Raw genomic sequence first — 22,493 nt, 5'->3', positions numbered from 1 at the left:
ACTGTCACAGGAAGGGCTCCTTCTTTTGTGTTTCACAGGGAATATTGTACAATACGACCAATGTGATGCCTAATGCTTTACACAGAGCAAAATATTTATTTATATTCAGCTTGTGATCCACCACACTCCTTAAAACCTTTTCTCAACAGCTACAGGTTAATCATTCTCCATTCTGTTTTTGTGAGTACAATTCTTCAGATCTATGCTAAGTATTTTCTTTGCTGATTTTATTTTACCTTATATTTTCTAAGCTAATTTTCGAAGATTATACTGAATTTTCACTGTGTCCTAATCTGCTCCTACCAATTTTATATGTTTTGAACATTTAGTAATAAAACTTCTGGGGCTGTGTCCTCATTTGTTGGAAGTATAGGTTTCATTCCATTGAAGTATGCTAAAAGCATCTTGGAAATGACTGTTATGGACTGAAAGCTGTTTGGAAAATGTTATTTGAGGATGATTCTTGGGATTTATCTCAAAAGTGCACTGTCTGGGATGGATATGGATAAATTCTGGAGGAAAGTGCTGTGACGCTAATATTTATAGGCATGGTTAAGATGGCTTTTAGCTTAAGAATCATTTGCCACACTGCTTTGTTACAAATTTTACCAAGGGGCATACTTTTATACTTCTAGTATACAGGGTATACTTAAGAGATCTATGATATAAAAAGTAGAGTCTTATGTTACATATTTATTCTGAATTTATTTATTTAATACTAAATACGATAGGCTCTGGCCTATTCCACCATAACATAAAAGGATATAATGAGATGTCAGTCTGAAAAATTTGATTTTACTGAGTGAATCATTCTGCTACATGAACACTGAGCATTGCTATATATTACAGCAAATCATACTATGCAGTGCCTTTCAAGTTTGCATAAATATAATATCATATTGTCAGCGAGCCCACCTATTTGCTCTACCATACTTGTTAAAAAGTAGTCTGACACATGTTCTGCTTGTGATTATGCAAGTGCAAATCTAAGTATTTTAGTAATTAAAAATATATATATTAAAAAGACTCTTTTGGTCAGATCCTCTTGTAGTTCTTTAGATGTCAGTCTTTTAATTAAGACATTGATTGATTGATGAGTTAATGACAGAATGTTGGGGCAAAATGTGTGGCTTCTGCAGCATTTCTTGTGGTGGTTTTGTGTACATCTTCTGATGAACTGGATGTGACTTGGAGAAAACAGCTCTCTGGAGTGCCCTTATGCCATGCTATGCTATAGTCAGGAAAGCTGAGGTATTAGGTTTCATTTTCTATTGACTTTCCTAAGCAAGTTTGTTTTCCTTTTCCCCTGTACATAATTTTCTTCTGCAGCAGCTCAGTGATACACATATACTTATTATCTTAGACCAGAAAATAACCTGAACATTAGTACTAAGCTATCTATGATGTTTCCTGTCAGCACTTGACTCTTCTACTCACAAAATGCTCATACATTAATATATTACTAATGCACTGCATTAAAATCTATCAGATATTACACATATATTATGTTGATACATTTTGAATAAGATACATGTACAGGGGTGTTTTACTGAATATTTACAAGAAGGGGTGATGATAGTAAAGTTAGAACAAATGTCATACTTCTTCGGGAATTTTCAGGATACAATTCATCTGATTTCATTCAGTCTGTAATAACTCACAGCATTCCCTCACATGAAACACCTATTTAGTACCAGAATCCACACACCTACTTTCAAACCCAGCTTCATTCGCTGTTTGATTTATTGATACATTAAGTGGGTTTTCAGGCCTAACAAACAGCCCAAAATAATCATTTCACTTCCACTTTTCCTCCGGGACAGCAAGGGTCAGTTTCTGTTGTAAGTTCTTAACTCCAATTTAGAATTAGGTGGAAGTCATTAACACTCAATATAAATTCAGCAGTGAGCTTGAAATGAGCTGGTAGTCTGACTGGGCTTATGCAAAACCTCCATCCTTAAAGCGGAGGTAAATCCTTCTCAGCTAACACTTTTTTTTTTTTTTTTTTGTCAGATTTATTGAATGATATGATATTGTTGCTGCTGTAATTCAGAGATATACATAGAATTTTCAGAGTATTGATTGCTTTCAGGGCTCAAGAGAAAAAGAACCTTGTCCCTTGGATGTCCCATGGGTTTTATTGGTATACTTTTCAGAACAATGTGTTGAAGTATTTGGATCCATTGCAAGCAGTGATCATGTTTACATCTTGGTAAAATTTACCACTGGTACAGTTCTACTTGAATGGCTGAAAAACTGTAAGATGAAATGGCATATATTGTTTATATATACAGATTCTCAATCTGCATGTGTAAATCAGGTATTTCTTCATATACCTAACCTGGTAGGCAGATAGATGGCAGATAGATACATGTTGGATTTTATATATAGTTTTATGTGCCCTTACAAACACCGATTTACCAATTATACATGTGCTTTGGAGGTTAATGATTAAATAGGAGCCTTACTTTTCAAACTATGTTTATTAGTATGGAAAAAGAAACACTAAATCTATTATTAAGGCATCAGATCCTCAGTAATTTGCAGTTCTTTTTAGTAACCCAAAAAATGTTCTTACCTTTTCCTCGTTTATCATTTGAAGTTTTTGAGATAACTCAAGGCAACTGGAAGCAATAACAATTTTCCAAGCCACTGTTTTGTGACGATTTGTATGTCTGTGGGAGAAACCAGAAGTCTAAAGAAGCTGATATAGGAATTAGTAAGGGGACAGGGAGACACAGCAGAGTTCAACATGGAGAACGTGTACCATGGAAAACATTTTGGCTAACAGATGCTTTGAAAAGTGAGCAAATAAACTGTTTCCTTTTATTTGATTTTACTTGTGGTCAGGAAGAGAGCACCTTGTCGATTACTGTAAATAAATGAAGAACCATTAGAGGAAGCATTATAGCTCCCACACCATTTTCCCCTTATAATGGAAACAGCTTGCAATGCTTTTTTTTTTTTTTTTTTCTTTTTTTTTTCTTTCTGGTTGTTCAAGTGAAAAATGAGCAATGCTCTTAGTTTTGCATATAGTACATACTGCTAACCTTCTTCACTTTTCCTTGTAGCATAATGCATTGCTATCATAAACTTACGATTGCTGTGAAAGTAAGTCTTATGCCAGGCAGACATTTCCTTTTGAAAGATGAAACTTTTCACTGTAGCAATGTTTTTACTTTGCTGACCTGAAAATAAGTTGCTCAGAGCATGGCTTAACATTTTCTAATTAGAGGGAGATGCAAAGCACATATTTTGTGCTACAGAGGCGAAGGCTTTGTGCAAATACTTGCGTTTTTCTTTAAAATTTGCAAAGACTTATGGAAGTTTCTATTAATAATTTGTGATGCCCAAGGGCAATTTTTATTTTGGCAAAAGTTACTGTTTTATTAGGTTGAGGTCATATTTTTAAAAATAAAATATTGTCATTTGAAATGAGGTACAACATCAGTAAATGATTTTTGTTGTTCTCTATCATAATATTTGAAGTTTTTGACAGTTCTACAAATTCTTCTTATGAATTTGAAAATGTTTCAGGGAAAATGGAATGGATAGGATATTAAACTCAGAGGTCATCTTGAACTGCATTTTTTATCAGTTTAGTTGGCAGATTTGCCTTAACATTATATCTATAGACTATTGCTCAGATCTAGTAAAATAAGAATAAAAAAGAATAATTTTATTTTCTATTGCTTTCTCTTTGCCATTCACTGCTGTTCAGCACAGGAAGCTCAACATGAATATTTTACTTTATGGTAGTGCTATTCTGTTCAGTAGAAAAAGGAAAGCTATTTAAAAATATTTTTTGTTGTGGCTTGCTTGTTTGTTTGTTTGTTTTTCCCATGACAATAAAAATAAAGGTTTCCTCTTTGTGGTTGTGATTTAGGAGCAATTCAAATATTCAACATTTTTGGCTGAAATCTTTAGTTTGACAGCAATCTTTATGTGATGATTCCTTAACAGAATTGCTTGTGCTGCATGTACTGGCATACATGTACTGCCATTTTAATCTGCCATATTTTGGCCTTTAGAGAATGGCTTTACCTCATGAAATTTCACATTAACTTACATTTTGTAGTCTAGATAGGAAGCCAACAACCAACAAACCAACAACCTTAATTTACATGAGATACTAAAAACAGATCTCTGGAAAGAAAATATTCAGATATATATTTTATTTCTTCATGAAAAGCCAACATTTTACATGGAAAGACAATACTGTTGCTGCAAATATTCTTTTATGTGAAACTCCTGTTTTTGTTCATAAATAAATACTTGGCAATGTTAGTCCTGACTAGTAACTCTGTGCAACTTCATAGAATTTTTCAGAATATGCAAGTTAGCTGCATATTGAAAAAGAGATGGTGATAGGGCTATGAATATATTTTCCAAGCAATTTATTTTAATTCCACATGTTCTCAAAGTCCTTGGAAGATAATGGGTGACAATGCAAAGCAATATAGATATGTCTTCACAAGGAATGGGTAGACTTTTTCAAAGATTCTCCAGTTGCACAGATATGGCTCCAATTCAGAAGCCATGCTAGTTTCACAGGACATCACAAATATCTAGTTGTTTAAACTATTAATATATGTACATATGGAAACTGGTTATTTGGTTAATCAGGGAGTATATTCATACATGAAACTAAGGTTTTCTTCCTGTAAAACTTCAGCCAGTATGATGAAGTTTCCATACTGGCAGTCTGTTATGAAAGAATATTTAAGGGAAATTGTTTCACTGGCTTAGGTCCTACATATGGACAATTTCTTTGTAATTCTCCTTGAGGAACCACACAAGACTAGACTATTTATTTCATCATAGATGAACCTGAGAGAAGTCCAGTCCAAAAAGGCGTAGTCCTCTAACATCTTTTCTCTCACAAGTTGGATGAGAGCACTGAAGCTTTCATGAATCCTGAGAAGCATAGCTGGGAGTAAAATAAAGTGCAATATGATGGAGTTCTTTTTTGTGTATGGGAAAGTTTGCAAAACAGAGAACATAGCCCTAAAGATATCTTTAAAAAATGAATGGAATTTATACATGCTTTACACTATTTTGTACTAAGAAATCACACCGGGGGGGGAAAAAAAAAAAAAAAAAAAAAAAACAATGCCTGTAAGCATTTTTTATTGAAGATATGTTTTAGATTTGTTTAATTTGAATTACACTAAAATCACTCAGCTATTATGTCTCATTAAGATAACTGATTTTGAAAGTTAATCACTATGAAACTTGGAAGCAGAAAATACAGTAAGACTTCATGATTGCTATTCTGAAAATCTATTTAAAGTTACATGTATATGAATATATTTTATATCATCTCAGAAACGTCCTGTAAATGCTCAAAAAGGTGAGGCTACTGTAATTTTAGGAACTTCACATCAGAAGTGTCCTTCAGTATTAATTAACACAACTTGTCATAATTATATGAATAAGCACTTCATAAACACTTTGCACTTGGTGAGAGTGGCAAAAAAAAATAATTAAAAAAAGTTCCCCTCTATCCTTGCTTATTGGACATGCCAAAATATTAGCATGAGACTTGAACAGTCCTGCAATCTACTCGGTCAAATTGTTAATATATATAAAAAAATAATCTGAGAGGGCTTTAAAGAAAGCAAATGGAATGACTGGTGTTCCCATGTGTTTATTTGATTTACATTTAATAACTCAGCACATAAATAATTCAGACCCAGCTGCTCAGATTTAATATCCAACAACAGTAGCAACTCTATGTTGTTTTTTTTTCACTTACGCAAATGTTGCTGAACATAGATTCTGAGTTTACATTCCTCCTTCACTCTGTGAGCTCTGTGAGCAATGCTTTAAATTATGGTTACAAATTAGTGTACCCAATGCTGTTTACTCTGCACAGTAATTATATTTCAAATCATGATTTAAAATGAAATTTAAAATGTAATTATATTTCAAAGAACAACTTTACACAAATATGAAAAATTTATATGTTTAAGCTTGTTTTAATTTTATCTTTTAAAAGTAAAAAGAGTATTTTTAGATTTTATTTTACCACTTCTATAAAATGACCTTTACCCTTCCTCATTACTTCCTCCATTCCCCAATATATATACATATAATTTTTGAGTAGCTTCCAGCACAACATAACTGCTTTCACAGACTGTGCTTTCCACCTCTGAGGTGCGTGTCCAAAACATTTTATTTGTTTAGTTATTTATTATCATCATCAATCAGGAAAGCAGGAAAGCAGGGAAGGAGAGAACATTGCTTTCTTGTTTGTTTGCTTTAATTTGGATGATTCAGGGTAGTTTTTTTTTTTTTTTTTTTTTTTTTTTTTTAATTATTACTCATTCTTTTTCTTTCTGATCCCATGTGAGTGCTGGGACTTCTGTTTAGATATGTTGCAACTATATCTGCAGTGTGACATAACAGGATTCCAAGTTACGTGTTAATCAATTGCACCTTAATTGTAATTAAAATGTGCCATAATTGCTCTATCTATACTATCGGTAAAGATAGTTGAACTGAAATAAAAATGCTCATTTGAAATAGAAAAATTGCATATAGCTAACTAGGACAAACATGGATCTGGTGAATTCTAGTTTGTTGACAGAACAGATGTATATTTTAACTAGAAGGTAAATTATTTCAGTTTATGAACAGTATCCACAATCAAAGTACCTGGAATTATGTGAATTTTTCTTGATATGTCATGACATATCTATTAAAAAAAGAGGCAATATATGATATGATGGGAATCAGTCCCATGTGAAGATGTACAAAATAAGCTTGCATTAGGTTTTCTGACATCCCCAAACATCGCAGAAGGTGTCCATTTCCTATAAACCTTTCTTGCCTCCTGAAGACATTACCATACCTTACACTAATACAATCAGTTGTATTTGTAGGATTAAGCAAAAACAGGTGGGAAGACCTTCTAGTCACAGGGCAGTGGCTCCTCACATTCATGCAGCTTTAGGATGAAACTCCTCTATTCCACATTATTCTTGAAGAGATCAGGCTGGGAGAATCCAAAGCAGAGTCAGGCAATGAACTAAAAATGATGTGGACATTCAAAAAGTTCAATACTCAAATGAGAGTTCTGGTATTCTTTTCTTAAGCAGTAAAGGTAAGGATAGTGATTTGTTAAACATTAAGGATATGTCCTTTGATTCCAAGGCAAAGGTACCAGAGAAGACTGGAATGAAAACTTATGTTGCTGCGATGTGATCTGTCTGGCCTGATGCACTGTCCCAAGTGGCCAAGGAAAAGGTGGGTTTCTCTGAATGTGTAGTGACACTCCCTAGAAAATGAGTCATTTTTAACTTTCTCTCACTTTTAGTTTAAATGAAATCAGTCCATCTTCTGGTTTCACTTGAATTTTTTAGAGACTTAAACAAAGGCAAAATATTCTGTTTTCTCTTTTATTTTGAATGTACATTCATACAGTCTTCATTGTTTTACTTAAACTAAAACTAATTACATACCTTTCCCATATATAAAAGAAACATATGCATTTTATTATATTTTCATATGGATGAGGCATTCTTTTTGACAATATATTTAGGGGTGAAAAAAGAGAGCAATGGATGCTGCTTAGAGCCCCAGCCATCTTTATGAATTGCTATTTATTCATTTCCTTTCCTTCTTGTCTCCAGGGAACCTTGAAGGTGGCCAGGGTCATCTCAGCAGACTGAAAACTGATTGAAGCCTCAGAGGAGGTAATAATACTTTCTCATTCCTCCCTCATTTAATCTTGACAAACTAGCTGTAACTCACTGTGGATTAGCAATGCACAATCTGGCATGGTAGGACAAACAAGGTTTAAAGTGTGTCTTTAAACTTCATTAAGGGTTTTCCATTCCCATATGATTAGAAACATTTTTGTTTGGATCTGAACTGCAGTAAAAGCTGGGTCATTGGGTTAATGGACAATTAATCTATAAATCCATTAAGTAATGATAATGATGTGGAATGTATTTTTAAATCTGAATGGATTTAGTGTATGCTGTTTTCCCTTCTTGTCACTTGTTAAGGTAGAACATACTTTGTTCATTCCAGTTTAGGAGACATTTTAACTTCCTAAACAACCAGCAATGCTTTCACTTGCCCTTGATATGAGTTTTCTTCTTAGCTGACTATGTAAATCCTTCAGCTGAATGGTGTGTATTTGTGAGCATATGAAGTAAGCCTCCCTCTGAAAGCAAGTGACTGATTTTTATGAGTGTTGAATGGGTAACCAAAACAGTGTTTCCCTTCCACTCCACACAACTGAACAGGTTTTGCACTCAAGATATTTTAATCATATCACTGTCATACTGTTCCCTTTATCTAGAATAAGTATCAGCCAAAAATTACTTGAAAATGAGCCTGCATTTTGCTCAAATATGTTAATGAAACTTTGTGAACTTTCAAGACTGGGCTGAATTTCAAGATTGGAACAATGCTCAACGCCAGGTGAGTTTTACTGTAAATATTTCCTACATGGTTCCAGCAATAATCTGATCCTGTTTAACTGGTTTAACTAAATGCTTGTGTAACATCAAGGCCTAGATGACAGATTCTTTTATTTGGAAAAAAAGAAGTAAAAAAGAGTGATAATATGCTACTGTTGAAACTGTGTGCTAAAATTACAAATGTGCAGACTGAGATAGTGTTACATATAAATATTGCTGTTTGTGTGCAAATTTCTTCATCTGTACTTATTTATATACATATATCCATAGCAAGCAATGGCCTTAAAATTTTGTGGACCCATCTAACTTCGTAGCATGCTAACTAAAATACTGAATTGTCTGAATTGTTCTCTGTATGTGTACAGATTTATAAGGTCTAAGACAAAATGTACACTTCTAGTTACACCTTATTGACCAAATATTTCTAATCTTGGTGGATATGAACCCTTTTTTAAAGGCTTTGAACCTTAAACAGGTGTCCTTACTACAAAAAAAAAAAAAAAAAAAAAAAAAAGGAATAAGTGAGGAGATTCAGGGAGGGAGCTAGAGGTTCAACAGACAAACTAGCAACTCACAACTGAAAACAAATTGCATACTTCTGCTGAAAAGACAAGGGCATAGAAATCTGTGCCCATCCATAAATCCTTTTTTCTCTCCAACCCCTCAGCCTCCAAAAGAGTCCAAAACATTTTCTTTTAGAAGCAGATGGAGCTAACATAGAGATGCCTTTACAGTGGAAAGCAATTGCTTCAAGATGGACCACAGCGGTTGATAAAAATAAATAATGAATAAATAATAGTATGCACTATGTTCTTGACTAGCCTAAGACATAGGGATTTATGTAAAGATCACCCACGGGTTTTCTGAAAAAGTATTTTAAATCTGTTCCAAATAGACAACACATAGTAAATACATGGCACCAATTCTCTCATTTAAGATATGTGATTATGTAGGGAAAAAAAAACAAAACAACAGAGCACTATATCTGCTTTTAGTAAATGTAACTAAGGTAAGTTCACTTATGCTAAGGCAAAGCTGGTGTGACTAGATGAAGAAATAGGTAGCAGAGCATGACAAACATCCACCTGGAGCTCTTAATGGGTGGTGGTTTTATAGTATTCTAAGGGTTAATTTTTTTTAAGCTTCTTTTAATTGGAACTAAAGATTGTGTAAAAGTTTTCTTTTTATAGCATTAGTCTGCAGATTAATGTTTCCTGTGTTTTAATGACATGTTCCCCAGCAGTAGCAGAGTAGTATAAAAATGTTTAATTAAAGTCAGTCATAGCCTGCTGGCAAGCAATGACCTTACCTTCAACTCAATGTACTGGATAAAGAACTTGCAGTCTTTTTCATTCTTTAACATGAGTTTGAAGCTTAAAAGCATAAAAGGCGAAAAAAGATTTTTTTTTTTTCTTTTTTGCATACCTTGCTGCATGTTGGCCAGAATTACGATATGGTAATATCTGTTTTCTTAAAGTTTCTTAAAGCTATTTTCTTTATTTCCTTGTTGAAACTTACCAAGGGGCATGTGTTTTTGTGTGTGTGATGTGGGGAGACACAGACACAAAGAGGACTGAAAATTCAGCAGATTTTCTGTTTCAGCTGCAGCTCCTGTGTGCGTATATCTAAACCAGAGCATTAGCTAGCTTAGGCATATATTAATGTAACCATTGCATGTAAGGCTTTGCTTACCACTAACTATCCCCTAAGGTGATTATTAGTGTAAGGATTCATTCTATGAATTATACAGAGTGCATGACGCTATGTTTAAGTATATCACCTAGATGTGTATGCATTTTAATTCATCTCTATTATGCAAGCAAATGTTTTTTTTTTTTTTTTTTGTTTTTTTTTTTGTTTTGTTTTTTCCTTTACCTTGTACTCTCCTGATTCCTTTGAAAGCTTCCACGCATGCTGCAACATGAAGGGAAGAAAATCTGTCTACTATTATATGCTGGTACAATTAAATGCACAAGCTGGCTAGCATTTCCATGGATTGGCTGCAAGTCAGGAAGGTACCCATAAAAATAAATAAAAAAAATAAAAATCCATGTATGTATGCATTTGTGTATGTGTGTGTATGTACATAGATATATATATAAAATACAATATAACTGGGACATGGCAATTATTTTTCCCCTGGTTTTAAAATGGATTCCACTCTGTTATCATTGCCAAAATAAAATAAAATAAACCAAGTGTTTCTTTCAATACGTCTTGCAGTCTTTATCAGCTCAATAAACATACACTGGAAAACCAAAGAGAAACAATTCGTGTTCTTTAGCAGAGAGAGTGAAACAAAACCAGACATTCTGAGAGTTTATGAGAGCATGTAAAAAGATCATTTCCTGAAAAAGTTCCTAGCTATAATGGGAAGATCAAAATGACCTGATTGGGAGATGGTGTTAGTCACAAAATATGATATACACGTTGCATTTTGGAACTATCGTCTACTTAACGCTTACTGTTGTTGGACTGAGAAAAAACAACACCTGTTGCTACCTGATTGAATGTAGCAAGAATAATGAAAAGTGTGGAAGAGGTGGGGTGAGGAAGAAAGTAGATGCTAGAAGGAGCCAGCGTTGTGCTGAGAGGACACATTGTGGTGTGAGTGAAATTCCCTTCCAGTAACCTCAGAATCGACTTAGCTCTGCTACCTACAAGCTTCTGGCTCATTGACAGAAAACTAAGCCATGCAATATTCTGGTTACATGAAGAATAAAACCAGCTCAGCCCCTGTCGGTACATACGTTTTTCTCTATTGACCTGTTGCATCAGATGCTTTTATTTGCCAGTTACTAAACTGGGAAACAAAGTTTGGTACAGCTCCCAGGTTATTTGCCAGGCCTGTCAGGACTATCTTGCAGATGCTCAAGATGCAGTTATATATTTCAGTGCATATATCATTAACCCAAATATAATATAATCTCCTCTGCTCACATGGAAATAGTAAAAGAATAATAGCGAGTATGACAGGTTGAAAATTATACATGAAAGCGCTCTCTCTTTTTTTTTTTTTTTCTTTTTCTTTTTTTAATGTAAATCTGTGCATTTCATGTTTGACTTGGAAATTCAGTTATCTATGAAAAGTAGCCCAAAAGTATCCCAAATGAAAAACTTTACTGTAAATGCATGGAAATGATGACTAGTGAAAGCTGCATTGGATGTTTCTTGCACTCACCTTCCCCTGCAGGCCAGGGCCCAGCTAGCTCCTGTGAAGCACCAGGTGGTTCAACAATGAAAAGGATTGTAAGGTATCATGAGAGAGGTTGCTTGGTCAAGGACCCTAGTCTAGAGATAAGAATATGGACATAAGTACTAAAACTGCAATAGTATTTTATCAATTCAAAAATGTTTTCAATAGATTTCATACTTCAAGTTTGGAGTAAACTCAAAAGTTTGGCTAACAAATGTGGATGGAAACAGTTTTATTAAAATCTTGTGATAAATAAATAAATCCTGATGTAGTAGTAATCAACAAAGCAGAACTTAAAATCTAAGTAACATTTTTAACTGGAAATGCTGTTATTCCTGCTCCGGCACATATGAATGTGATGGATTCATACTTTGAGAAAGAGAGAATCTAGAGGGAATACAAGAGCTGCCATACAAAATCAAACCTTAAATCTATCACCTGCAGCTGCTGGGGTATTTGGTGGTAGTCCACAAAGTGCGTACTACTAAATAGGAATAGGGTCATGAACCATATCAGGTGTGATGTTGATAAAAGCCAAACATTTTTAACAATAATTGTAAGTCTGTATTTCTGATGTTCATGTATATTGCATTACTTTCTTTCTCTGCAGCTTCCTGTGCTAATAATGTTACAATTTCATATTGATGGTAGATTTTTTTTTTGGCTTTGTATTCCCTAATTTTTGTTTGTAGTTATTGTCTCAAATTTATCATACTTGTACTATTTTTGTTTGATATCACCAATCACTTTTTTTTTGTATGAGTTTCTCAGAGATCCTGTCTAGCTTGGATGCCATTTCCTAAACCTTTCTCTGCATCTATTTGTAAGCAGGGTGATAAAATCTTCTCTTATTTATGAAGAAAAGAGTGGATATGTGAGTGAAAGAGAAGGTGAGAAGAGACTGCAGCCCAACCAAATGCACTGTATTTTCTTGGGATGTAAAGGGCAATTTATAAGACTGCAAGCACTAAAGGACTGACCAGCAAAGGCTATTCCAGTCTTCCTCAGCCAATCTTGGCAAAGCCATTCTTGTCCCATTTTATTCTGCCTTCGAATTGGGTTTGGCTTCCTGTTTTTATGTGGGAGACAGAAATGCACTAAATTACAGGAGCTAAATCCTTGAAAAATAAGTTGTCTGAGATGCATACATACAAGCTGCTTTTTTTTTTTTTTCTTTCTTGTAATTTTGGGAGGATAATAGAAGTGCTAGTATTTCATCTTTCTGTCATCTCAGCCTTACATTTAAGGAAAACATGATTTTAGGGAGCAGAGCACAGATTACCAAGATTGCTTTTAATTTAAAAAACATCTTGAGAAATTTTCTTGGAGATCTATTGCTCACTCAAAGTACAGTGCTAAATAGCAGAGTATATTTCCTTTTCTTTACTTCTGTTCAGTGCTGTACATTTTCACTTTCATGCATTGTTTCCATGAATTCAACTGGGATGCTCATTAATCTGGTATTCCTATTATCAGCATACTTTGAAAGAGACCATATTTCCACCAGAAATCCTGACATATATGTAAATCTTCTCCCAGTTAGAAAAAGAAAAGATAAAACACCACACTTTGGTGTCTATAGGTCAACCACATGTTATATAAAATAAAGTTCTGTGTAGTTGAGATAAATGAAAAATAATTTCATTAATCCATTTAAAAGAAAGTGGATTTTTTTAATCAACAATCCTTTCAAATCAGATCTATGACTTAATGCCTTCCCTGAATATATGGCACTAAGTAAGGCAGTTTATCCCTGTGCTAATTAAGGAGTGGCTGCATACTACTTCAGAGATGATTCATCTTCATCACTGAGATGTCCACCTTTGCTTGCTATATACTCCCCTCTGGGAAGAGGATAGAAAAAGCCACTTATTGCTAGATTTTCTGTTCTTACATTATTGCTAAGTTTCGTCATTGTGGAAGGTACAGAATAAGAGTTAGATGTATAGGACTCTGGAGAGATATAATACGTGTGCTTTAATTTCCATGTATCCACCTCCCCCCAGCCCAAGGCCATACTGCTTCTTATCTGCCTGCACTGCTGGGCACCATTGCAGAGCACCCATGTATTTACTCCTGGCTTTGAGGTGCTGCCTGAGTCCTGGTGGTAATTTTGTGCATGCTGCTACTGGATGAGCTCCAGTTAACTGCCAGAGGTGTCTCCCATCACCAAAGGTAGGTTTTAATGTGCCTTCTGTGAGTGATTTGCAAAAGCTGGTTTTAATGTTTAAAAATGTTTTTAAACATAGTATTTTTTTATTATTATTATTATTTAAGCTGGATAACTTGTAGCTAGGCAGCAACAGCCTGTGCAATATTGTTTATATCTCAAACAGAAATTGTATGAAATTTTATGTGGCAAGCTGAAAGCTGTCTTAACAAAGTCAAGAAATTTTGCTCTAAGCGGAGAATAAAGTATTTAGCAACAATGATGTGGGAGATCATCCTGTTTGTGTAACTTACGGGATCATTTCTGAGCCACTGAGAGGTTGCCATGAAAACAGGCTAATGAAATTAAGACTGTATCAGGTGAAGAGTTTCTAGGAAAGAAGTACTGATGTCAATTGAAGGACTATGAGCTCACATAGACTCTCCTCTTCATTTGCAGAAAACACCATCAAAATCTGAAACTATCCCAGAGAAGATGTCCTAGTCCTCAGGAAAATATTGAAACAACTTTACAGGTATTTAGCAGAATCTGGCTCACTTATCCTACTGCAGTGTAGGCTGTGAGAGGTATAATTGCTAAAGGGTGGTGAGACAAGGCCTTGTTGGCGAGAGTGCTATGTGGCCTACCATCCTGTCCTCCCACTTGCCTGCCCTAGCTGACAGCAATTCCCCTCTGTCCTCCTTTCAGCTTTTTTTAATTTGTGGATTTAATGTCTTACAAATTGTGTGATAGTATAGGACTGAATTCAGGGCAGGATCTTCATGCCTGTGGGTAAAAGATTGTTTGCTTTGAGCCTGACTGAAAATATTTCAGGGTATTTCTGATAGAGTAAGGGTGCCTTGGGCTCAGAAGGATGTTGCTGAGACATCACGACATTGTTGGTGTTGGATAGTTTTGGTATTGTTTGTAAGAGTGTGTATTAAATGACACTACATACTGTGTGTTTGCTACCCTGTGGACAATGCCTAGAGAAGATTACTGTAACCAATGTGCTTGCACCTTTGTCTATCTACATGATGAAGAAAAAAATTGAAGGGAGGTCATAGCTTCCTCCATGCTCTGTCCCTTAATTCCGAGGAGAGTTTGCCAACTTCAGATGTATTTGTCTGCAGAAGTACATTTGAGAGCTTTAAGCATGAGTGATAAGGGGCTTGTAGAAACCTTTGCAAGACAAAACACAGACAGAGCTTTCATTATTGAGGTACCGTAGAAAGAATAGTGTTGTGAGACTTTGAAATTTAGCCATTATTTTCTGCAAATATTGAACTCCTTGATGTTTTCAATTTTATTTTTATAAATATATCATGATACTAAATATTTTTATAATGGTTTTCCAAATAATTATGCATCTCATTATCTTTATTATTATTTTTTTTTTTTGTAATACAGGCCCAAGATTAATTCAACTTTATTTTTTAATCTGCTTACTTTTTGTCTCTGTTCTGAGTATAGCACACTTACTATTAATGTTTGATACCTTCACAGTGTAAATGTCTGTGTGATTGCAGCTTTGGTACACATATTATACAGATAGATACTTATATGAACACATAAAAAGGAATTAGTATTTAAAATGTTTTCCAGGTGATATGCACTTCCAGGCATGAAATACCAAAAGAAAATTTTACCATCTTCATACAAGAAGCATATTAAAATACTGTAATTTACTATCAACAAATAATGTGTTCAATATAGATGTTTTTACCAGAGGAATATTTTTCTAAAATGAAAATATTTGAGATGGGTTTGTTTCTCTTTGGAGGAACTTCTTGGTTTCCATTAAGGGATTGGAAATGAGAACTATTATTTTTACTGCTTTCATTTTGTTTCCCTGAGTCAGGAACCTTAGCTGCAGTGAAGTGAGCGTTGAAATTGCAAGTGGTATTTACGGTCAGAGTTTCCCTCATTAGAGCCCTCCAACCCAAAGAGGCAGTCAGTCTGGTTGGCTGACATACTGAAAACTGAGTATCATCAAAACTATTCAAATTTTATTTCAATCAGCCAAGTGGATGTGTATTACCACTTCCTCCACACCCCAAATTTTCCTCTCTTTTTCTAGGACATCAGAAACCAATCTGTCAGCAGCCTAGCCCAGCCATATCTGAACATAAAAACTATTCAAATTAATAACAAAACACACCTCAGCTGAGATTTTCTCCCTAGTACAGCATTTTCTAGCAGTGTTTCTCTTTAGCAGCTCATTTGACGCTGGATGCCTGACCTCTGCTACCATAATAGCTGTTAATGGAAACTTCACCTCATGCAAAGATAAGATGGATTTTTGGCAGCTGTGAGAGATTATGAAGAGTAAGAACAATCTTAGCTGGAATCAGAAGAAAAGAAAGCATCTGTACCTTGAGAAACACTCAGCTGGTTTTCATTACACACCAAGCCTATATTTATTACAAAGACTAGCCAAGAGACAGAAATTGATAGGTCTTTGCACTAGGAGGCTAGTGTCAGCTTGATAAATTCTTCCTTTCTTCTTGGTTGTATGAGTACAAGTGACCAGAGCTGTTTAAAACTACTAGGGGTCTGTCCTGCAGACATCTTCTGAGAGCATTCTTCATCATATTTTTCTTTCAGCATTGCTCCCTTTTCTTTAGCTCTCCTTCCCTTCTAAAATGGAAAACAAAGGAGGTGAGGCAAAAAAAAAGAAGGGTAAAAAGTTACCTGTTTCTTTTTTACAGCAACTTCAATTGATTAGACAACAAATAAATTGTTTCTATAAAGTTTTTATCTGTAGAAATCTTTTTCCTAAGAATGTATAAAAGTTGAGAAACATCTCTTAGACCACAGAGAAGAAAAATTAAAAATCAGAGTTTGAAAACTCAGTCATTACATGTGGAAAAAAAAAAAAAAAAAGGAAAACTTTATAGAAAAGAGTCTTCGGTAAAACAAAAAAAACAAAACCAAAAAAAAAAAAAAAAAAGGAAAATTATTTGTCAATGAGAATGAGGAAAAAAAAAAAAAAGTTACTTTATTTTTTTTGTCTTCTGTCCAAGCCTGGAAAGCACCAGCGATCTAGCTGAGCTGTCACTAAAGATTACAAGACAACAGCTACCAACCACAAAATGTTTGGATGTGTTACTAAAGGCACTGTAAAGGGAGCCAAATGAATCAAGTAAACATAATGCTGTAGCAGAAAACTTCCATTTAGTTATAACTGAGTAAACTTGGAAATATACTGCTGTAAACAAACGTGGAGTTTGGCCATGAGTCCTTCACATCTGAATTGAAAATTAAATTACACAAGTCAGGGAGGAGGGCCCTTTGGAATCACTTATTTTTTGAAATTATCTTGTAAATTAAAAGGGGGGGAAGACAGGAGCTTTGTCTTTGTAGACCTTCCTAAAAGGATGGGAGTTGAGAATATTTTAGAAGCTTCAACTATACTTGTTTGGTCTGTTGCAGCCGCTGCTGGAGAGGCTTGCTCCCTTGAGATCTTGGGAGCCACTGTAGCAGTCCTTTCTGCATTCTTCTGTAGGGGAAAAAAAAAAAAAAAAAGGAAAAAGAAAAGGAAAAAACACACACACACACACACAAAAACAAACAAACTGTAAAAAAAACATGGTGTGCTATTTGCCTGCCACAGGTGCAGTCCTCTGTATTTTTTTTGACTGACTGCTGAGGTTTTTGAATTGAGTGATCTAGTACGGTGGAATTTAAACTGTTTATAAATCAGTATTGCTATCACTGCTGGAGGTGTCAAAATTCAATTCAAAACTTCAGGGATGGTTTAAAACTGGCATGCTCTTCAACTTCCAATTGATGGTAAGTCAGATATAGAACCTCATCCATAGGAAACAAAACAGTGTATGTAAATAGCATATAAGGTAGTTTCAGGGTGGGGCAGAATATCCTCTTCTACAAATTAGTTCTTTTCTTCTCTCTAGGTATACTTAAATATGGGGAGTATTAACTCATGAGCAGAATTGCTTCCACCTGTCTTCTGCATTCCCAGTGCCATGAACAGCTGCTCAAGCTAAGAAATTTAGCCTTGTGCTCCTATATAAGAGTTTAATTGGTGAGTGGATCCATGTTGAAAACAGTGCAAATGACCAAACCTGAATTAATAGATGACTTTAGTTAAGTACTTTTCAAATCAGCATGATGGATTTTTTCTTTTTCTTTTTTTTTGACGTTTTCACAAGTGCTTAATATAAATGACAAACTATTTAGACACAGATCTGCAAAGACACACAAGTTGTATTAAGACACCTTACACCCTCTGATCCATCTTTGAAGATCCAAACCATTGGCTCCTGAATTTTTCTGGCGGCAGCCTCATCAGACTTTTCAGGCAGAGATATATGGAGGAAGTTACATCTACTGGAACTGGAGCTACTTCAGAGAAGTAGCTGTACAAGGGATGACTTCTGGCACTACATTTCAAATTGCTAAGAAGAAGGAAATTCTTCACAGACTTCAAAGATTTTTTTCTTTATATATATATATATATTTTTTTAATAGGACTGCATTTTGCTCTTTTGCACCCTTCTAAATTGTGGTTGGAATTTAAAGGGAGTACTTTTGTTTTCCGGTCTGTGAAAACAGCCAGTATATTTTTAGAATACAAGATAAAAAGCTTTACTAGAGTTTTTTTAAGAAGTATGTCCTGCTGGATCAGCTGTGGAGTAAAACTGTTGTACTGCAATTGAACTGAAATAGTTTATGGAATAGTCATTACTCCATTGGTAAAAAGAACCTTTCATTTTATGTGAAAACATCTCTCAATTTAGTTCTACAAATTCTACTGGAAAACTTTGTTCAACGGTTATTTGTATGTCACTGTTATCACAATATAAGAAATAGTGTAGCATGAAGTTACAGCTTAAGAGAAAATTATCCCACAGGAAATTCAGCCCTAAATAAATCTTCAAACATTGGTGCGTGAATGGGTTTTACAAGCTATATTTGTTTCCTAAGAATGAATCTTACCCTAAAAGTAGAGAGCCATAGTATTGAATTAGTTTATGGTTCACTTTACATATTTTTTAACCACCTAAACAGAGATATTTTATTTAAGGAATTTGTGGAAACTAACACTTTACTTGATGGAGAGAGACAGGCACCTTTGAGAGGCTGTATTTTCTTAGCTCAGGAAAAGTTTTAAAAAGGGATGAACTGCCACTGGAAGTTCCTCTACTCATCCTGCCTTCCCTGACAAAGTCGAGACCTAGAAACAGTCAGAAAGATACAGCCATCCTTAAACACAGAGGTAGTCTTACTACCTCTGGTAGGTTTTCATCTCTGCATTTTCTTGCTTGTTTAAGAATGAATGACACAAAATGGCTACAAAAGATCCACCAATACTGTAGAAGAAACAACAGGCATGCAGGGAACTGCATGATGTTATATTATTTGGGATATTTACAATATTTGCAATATTTGCAATATTATTTGGGATAGTTAAATATATAGTTACATACATACATTACAAAATTTGCAATATTATTTGGGATAGTTACAGCAGATGTTTAGGAATATCATGTCCATTAGCTGAAGACTTTGCAAAATCTCCTGGTTTTAGAAACCCAAAGATATGGGACAAGCAGCCTTCTGTTAGTACCTTCACCAGCCCATAGGAAAGCTACAAAATTCTCCTATGGCCATTGTATACTTGCCTTTCTACCTAAGGGTGGGTAGAGAGGCTTATGCATAAGGCGTTTAATATCAGGCTTTTTTGTTATTTATGAATAGAATTTCTGTCAATACATCAACCTTGCTTAGGGGGGGTTCCTGACATTTCTTCTGTGGCCATATAAATCAGATTAAGATCATGTCCTAATGACGTAGCACCGTTAAGCAACTGGAGCACCATAGAGGGGTATATCTGTCCTGGAATCAGCTCCATTGACCATGAGATATGCCAACAGGAAGTTTTTATGAGATGCAGAATTCCTTAAGATTTCCATATAAACTCTTCCAGGAGGCTAGAAATTTAGAGGACATGCAGTGTTAAGAGGACCCTTTAAAGTCCACACTACACCACTCCTTAATTTAGTAGGAACTGTCCCTCAAAACTTTTGCTACTACAATCAATGTTGCAAAAGCACGTCAGATTTCAGCCTGTGTTCGTTCGTTCGTTCGTTCGTTCGTTCGTTCTTTCTTTCTTTCTTTCTTTCTTTCTTTCTTTCTTTCTTTCTTTCTTTCTTTCTTTCTTTCTTTCTTCATAGTAAAGCACATACAGGCATAAAGACAGATTTAAATTATTTGTGTAGGATTGCATTTGCATATAGCTGCATTTATGTTCTACAACAGCAGGGGAGAAGTAGGGTGGGGCTTAATTTTAGTTGCAAACACATAAACATCACTGTATCCTTTGAAATCAATAGATTTGTCATCAAGGTAACCTTAGATATTTTACATGGTGAAGGAATTATTACCTAAATCTCTAGCGATGTTCAATGCTCAAAGGTGAAGAAATTATGTTGGTGTCATCTGATTTGCTTGACCTTAGTAGATTGACTTAGTTCATCACTGTTGCACAGGTTACAAGGATTTGAGGTTCTCCAATATTTATTACGTTTAAATGATGTGTAATAAATATTGTAACAAAATACTGCTCTGGCCTCGTGCCTTCCTCAAATGTAATCCCAGGACATCTTCCACAAGGGCATATAAGAGATCTATTGGTGTGATGAGATCTTTATCTATGGATAAATCTTTTTACAACTTTTATATATGGCAAAGAATACTTGATGGCTATGGGGCTAATTTTTGATCTGATTTGAGATGTCAGGGTGTGAGATCAGACATAATGAAAGCCACAGAATAGTCCATTAATTGTTACTTTTGGCTGCTAGTGTTGACAATTTTTCTAAGCAGGTCTTTGTCATGATATGGCAATTCATGGGTCAATATCTTAAACCAAATCTAGGAATAAGACCAAACATGTCTGTACCAAAATTATCTCAGCATATATTGTTTTTCACTTTTTTTTTTTTTTTTTTTTTTTTTTTAATCCTTTCTTTCAAATACAGCTGCAAGGTTTTGTCCCAGCTAAGATCTGGTAAAACCTAGAGACATTAAATTAAAAAAAAAGCAAAAAAAACAACAAACAAAGCAAGCATACACAACAGGATACTTTCTAAAGAACAGAAGCAGTTGGATTATACAAACGAGACATTTCACTAAATGAAAGCAGGAGATGTTTAAAATCAGACTTTCCATTTTGCAAGAGCAGTGTAATTGTAGACATTTACACAGAAAAATCCACTAAGTAGCTTTGGAAAAGGCTGTTAATAGCTTTTGAAAAGGAGGAGGGAGGGGCGTTCATTTGGTGGGGAAAATCCTATTAAGAGAATTTCTACAATACTGTGTAAATTCTCCAGCTTCTGTCTTCCCCTTTCCTGTTTTATTACTGTTCATTCTTGGGCAGTAGAATTTACAAGAAGAACATCATTTTTCTTAACTTGACAATTTTATTTCACTACAAGCTGAAGCTTATCAGTGAAAGCAAAGGAAGTCAGGAAAGATGGGAAGTCATGAAAGTCAGGCTAAAGGAACTGTCTATATGCATGTTAGGATATTTGGGAATGCAAATAGGTTAGTGTTGTGCCTGTTGAAGTAATAGCACTGGGTGTTGCTACAAAGAGGTAATGTCTAGCTACATACTGTCTTCCTGCTCAGCCCTTTCTTATTCATGGTCTCCGTTATAATTTCTATGTCTGTTTCACAGACACAGTTCTCCCCTCACTATGTGCCTTCTACTTCTCTGGTTCACCAAGCCACTTGATCTACCAATGTATCAGTAATGAGAATTGCTCCTCTAAAAAAAACAGTACAACTGCAATGTGAATCACACCACATATATTTACTGAAGGAGTTCATTACCGTAAAGACATGGGAAAGAAAAGAACACAGACCTCACTTGTTAGGCTTTATTACTTGTGAGTATTTAGTATTGATAAGAAACAACGGTGTAGTGAAGAAGCTGTGATAGCAGCTGTGAAATTACTTGTGGAAATATGCTTGTGCCCTATGTTACTACTAACTATGTGAACTGAGGGACTTGTAAAAAATGACTAGATCATTCTTCTTATGTATCTAATCTATAGTAAATATTTGTAGCTGAAGTTTAAAGTTTACATTCTTTAAATATACATATACAGCAGGGTGCTTATTCTAAATGTTGGATGCTAAGAGAAGGGCTTTGCAGAGCTAGAATATCACTTCATATTTGAAGCCTTCTCAACTCTAAACAAACACACTTTACCTTAAACATGATTTCCAAGATTTCTTTAATGTCAAAAAAAATCTTTGTACTCAGCTTTTCAATCTATGCATCGGATGCAACATAAGTCCATTATTTAATGCTAAATAATATAAATCACCATTCACTTTGGAAGCGAGTTACATTTTAAAACAGCTGCTCAGTAGTAAAATGAGCTTTAGTTGAATTTATGAAGTGGTAAGCTTTTTTCTAATGGTTGTTGTGGGGCAAAAGGGGGGTAATGTTTTGAAGAACTAGTTATCAAGCAGCACTGACCCTGATAAGTTTGGTATCATAAGAATAAAACCCCTACAACTTTTGTACTAAGAATGCCTCTGTATTTAAACAGCAGAAGAAAGTATATGTAGAACGGAAATAAATTTAGATTAGATTACTCTTAAGTAATCTTCCCAAATTAAAATAAATTGGAAGAATAGTGAAGAAAGATCACAGTAACAAGTGCAAGAAATCAAT

The 22,493-nt window shown here is 34.8% G+C and overlaps 1 protein-coding gene across 2 annotated transcripts in view; it reads left to right on the top strand.

Moving 5' to 3' along the window:
* LOC311436888 (uncharacterized protein) overlaps window positions 1–22,493 on the top strand; it is a 31,042-nt gene continuing 8,549 nt past the window's right edge. The window contains exons 1-7 of one of the 2 annotated variants that reach the window (XM_084519435.1): window positions 1–180; window positions 7,159–7,251; window positions 7,638–7,700; window positions 8,315–8,436; window positions 10,338–10,450; window positions 13,638–13,806; window positions 14,240–14,315. In XM_084519435.1, coding sequence (XP_084375561.1) covers window positions 13,751–13,806; window positions 14,240–14,315 — 132 coding nt within the window. In that variant the 5' untranslated portion in view covers window positions 1–180; window positions 7,159–7,251; window positions 7,638–7,700; ... (1 more) ...; window positions 10,338–10,450; window positions 13,638–13,750. The remainder of the gene's footprint in view (window positions 181–7,158; window positions 7,252–7,637; window positions 7,701–8,314; window positions 8,437–10,337; window positions 10,451–13,637; window positions 13,807–14,239; window positions 14,316–22,493) is intronic. The other variant, XM_084519436.1, reaches the window with a different exon arrangement.

This window comes from Aythya ferina, assembly GCF_964211825.1.
Source record: "Aythya ferina genome assembly, chromosome: 4".
Taxonomy (NCBI): domain Eukaryota; kingdom Metazoa; phylum Chordata; class Aves; order Anseriformes; family Anatidae; genus Aythya; species Aythya ferina.
Note: the sequence above shows the minus strand (reverse complement) of the source record. Positions and strands in the feature narration are given on the sequence as shown.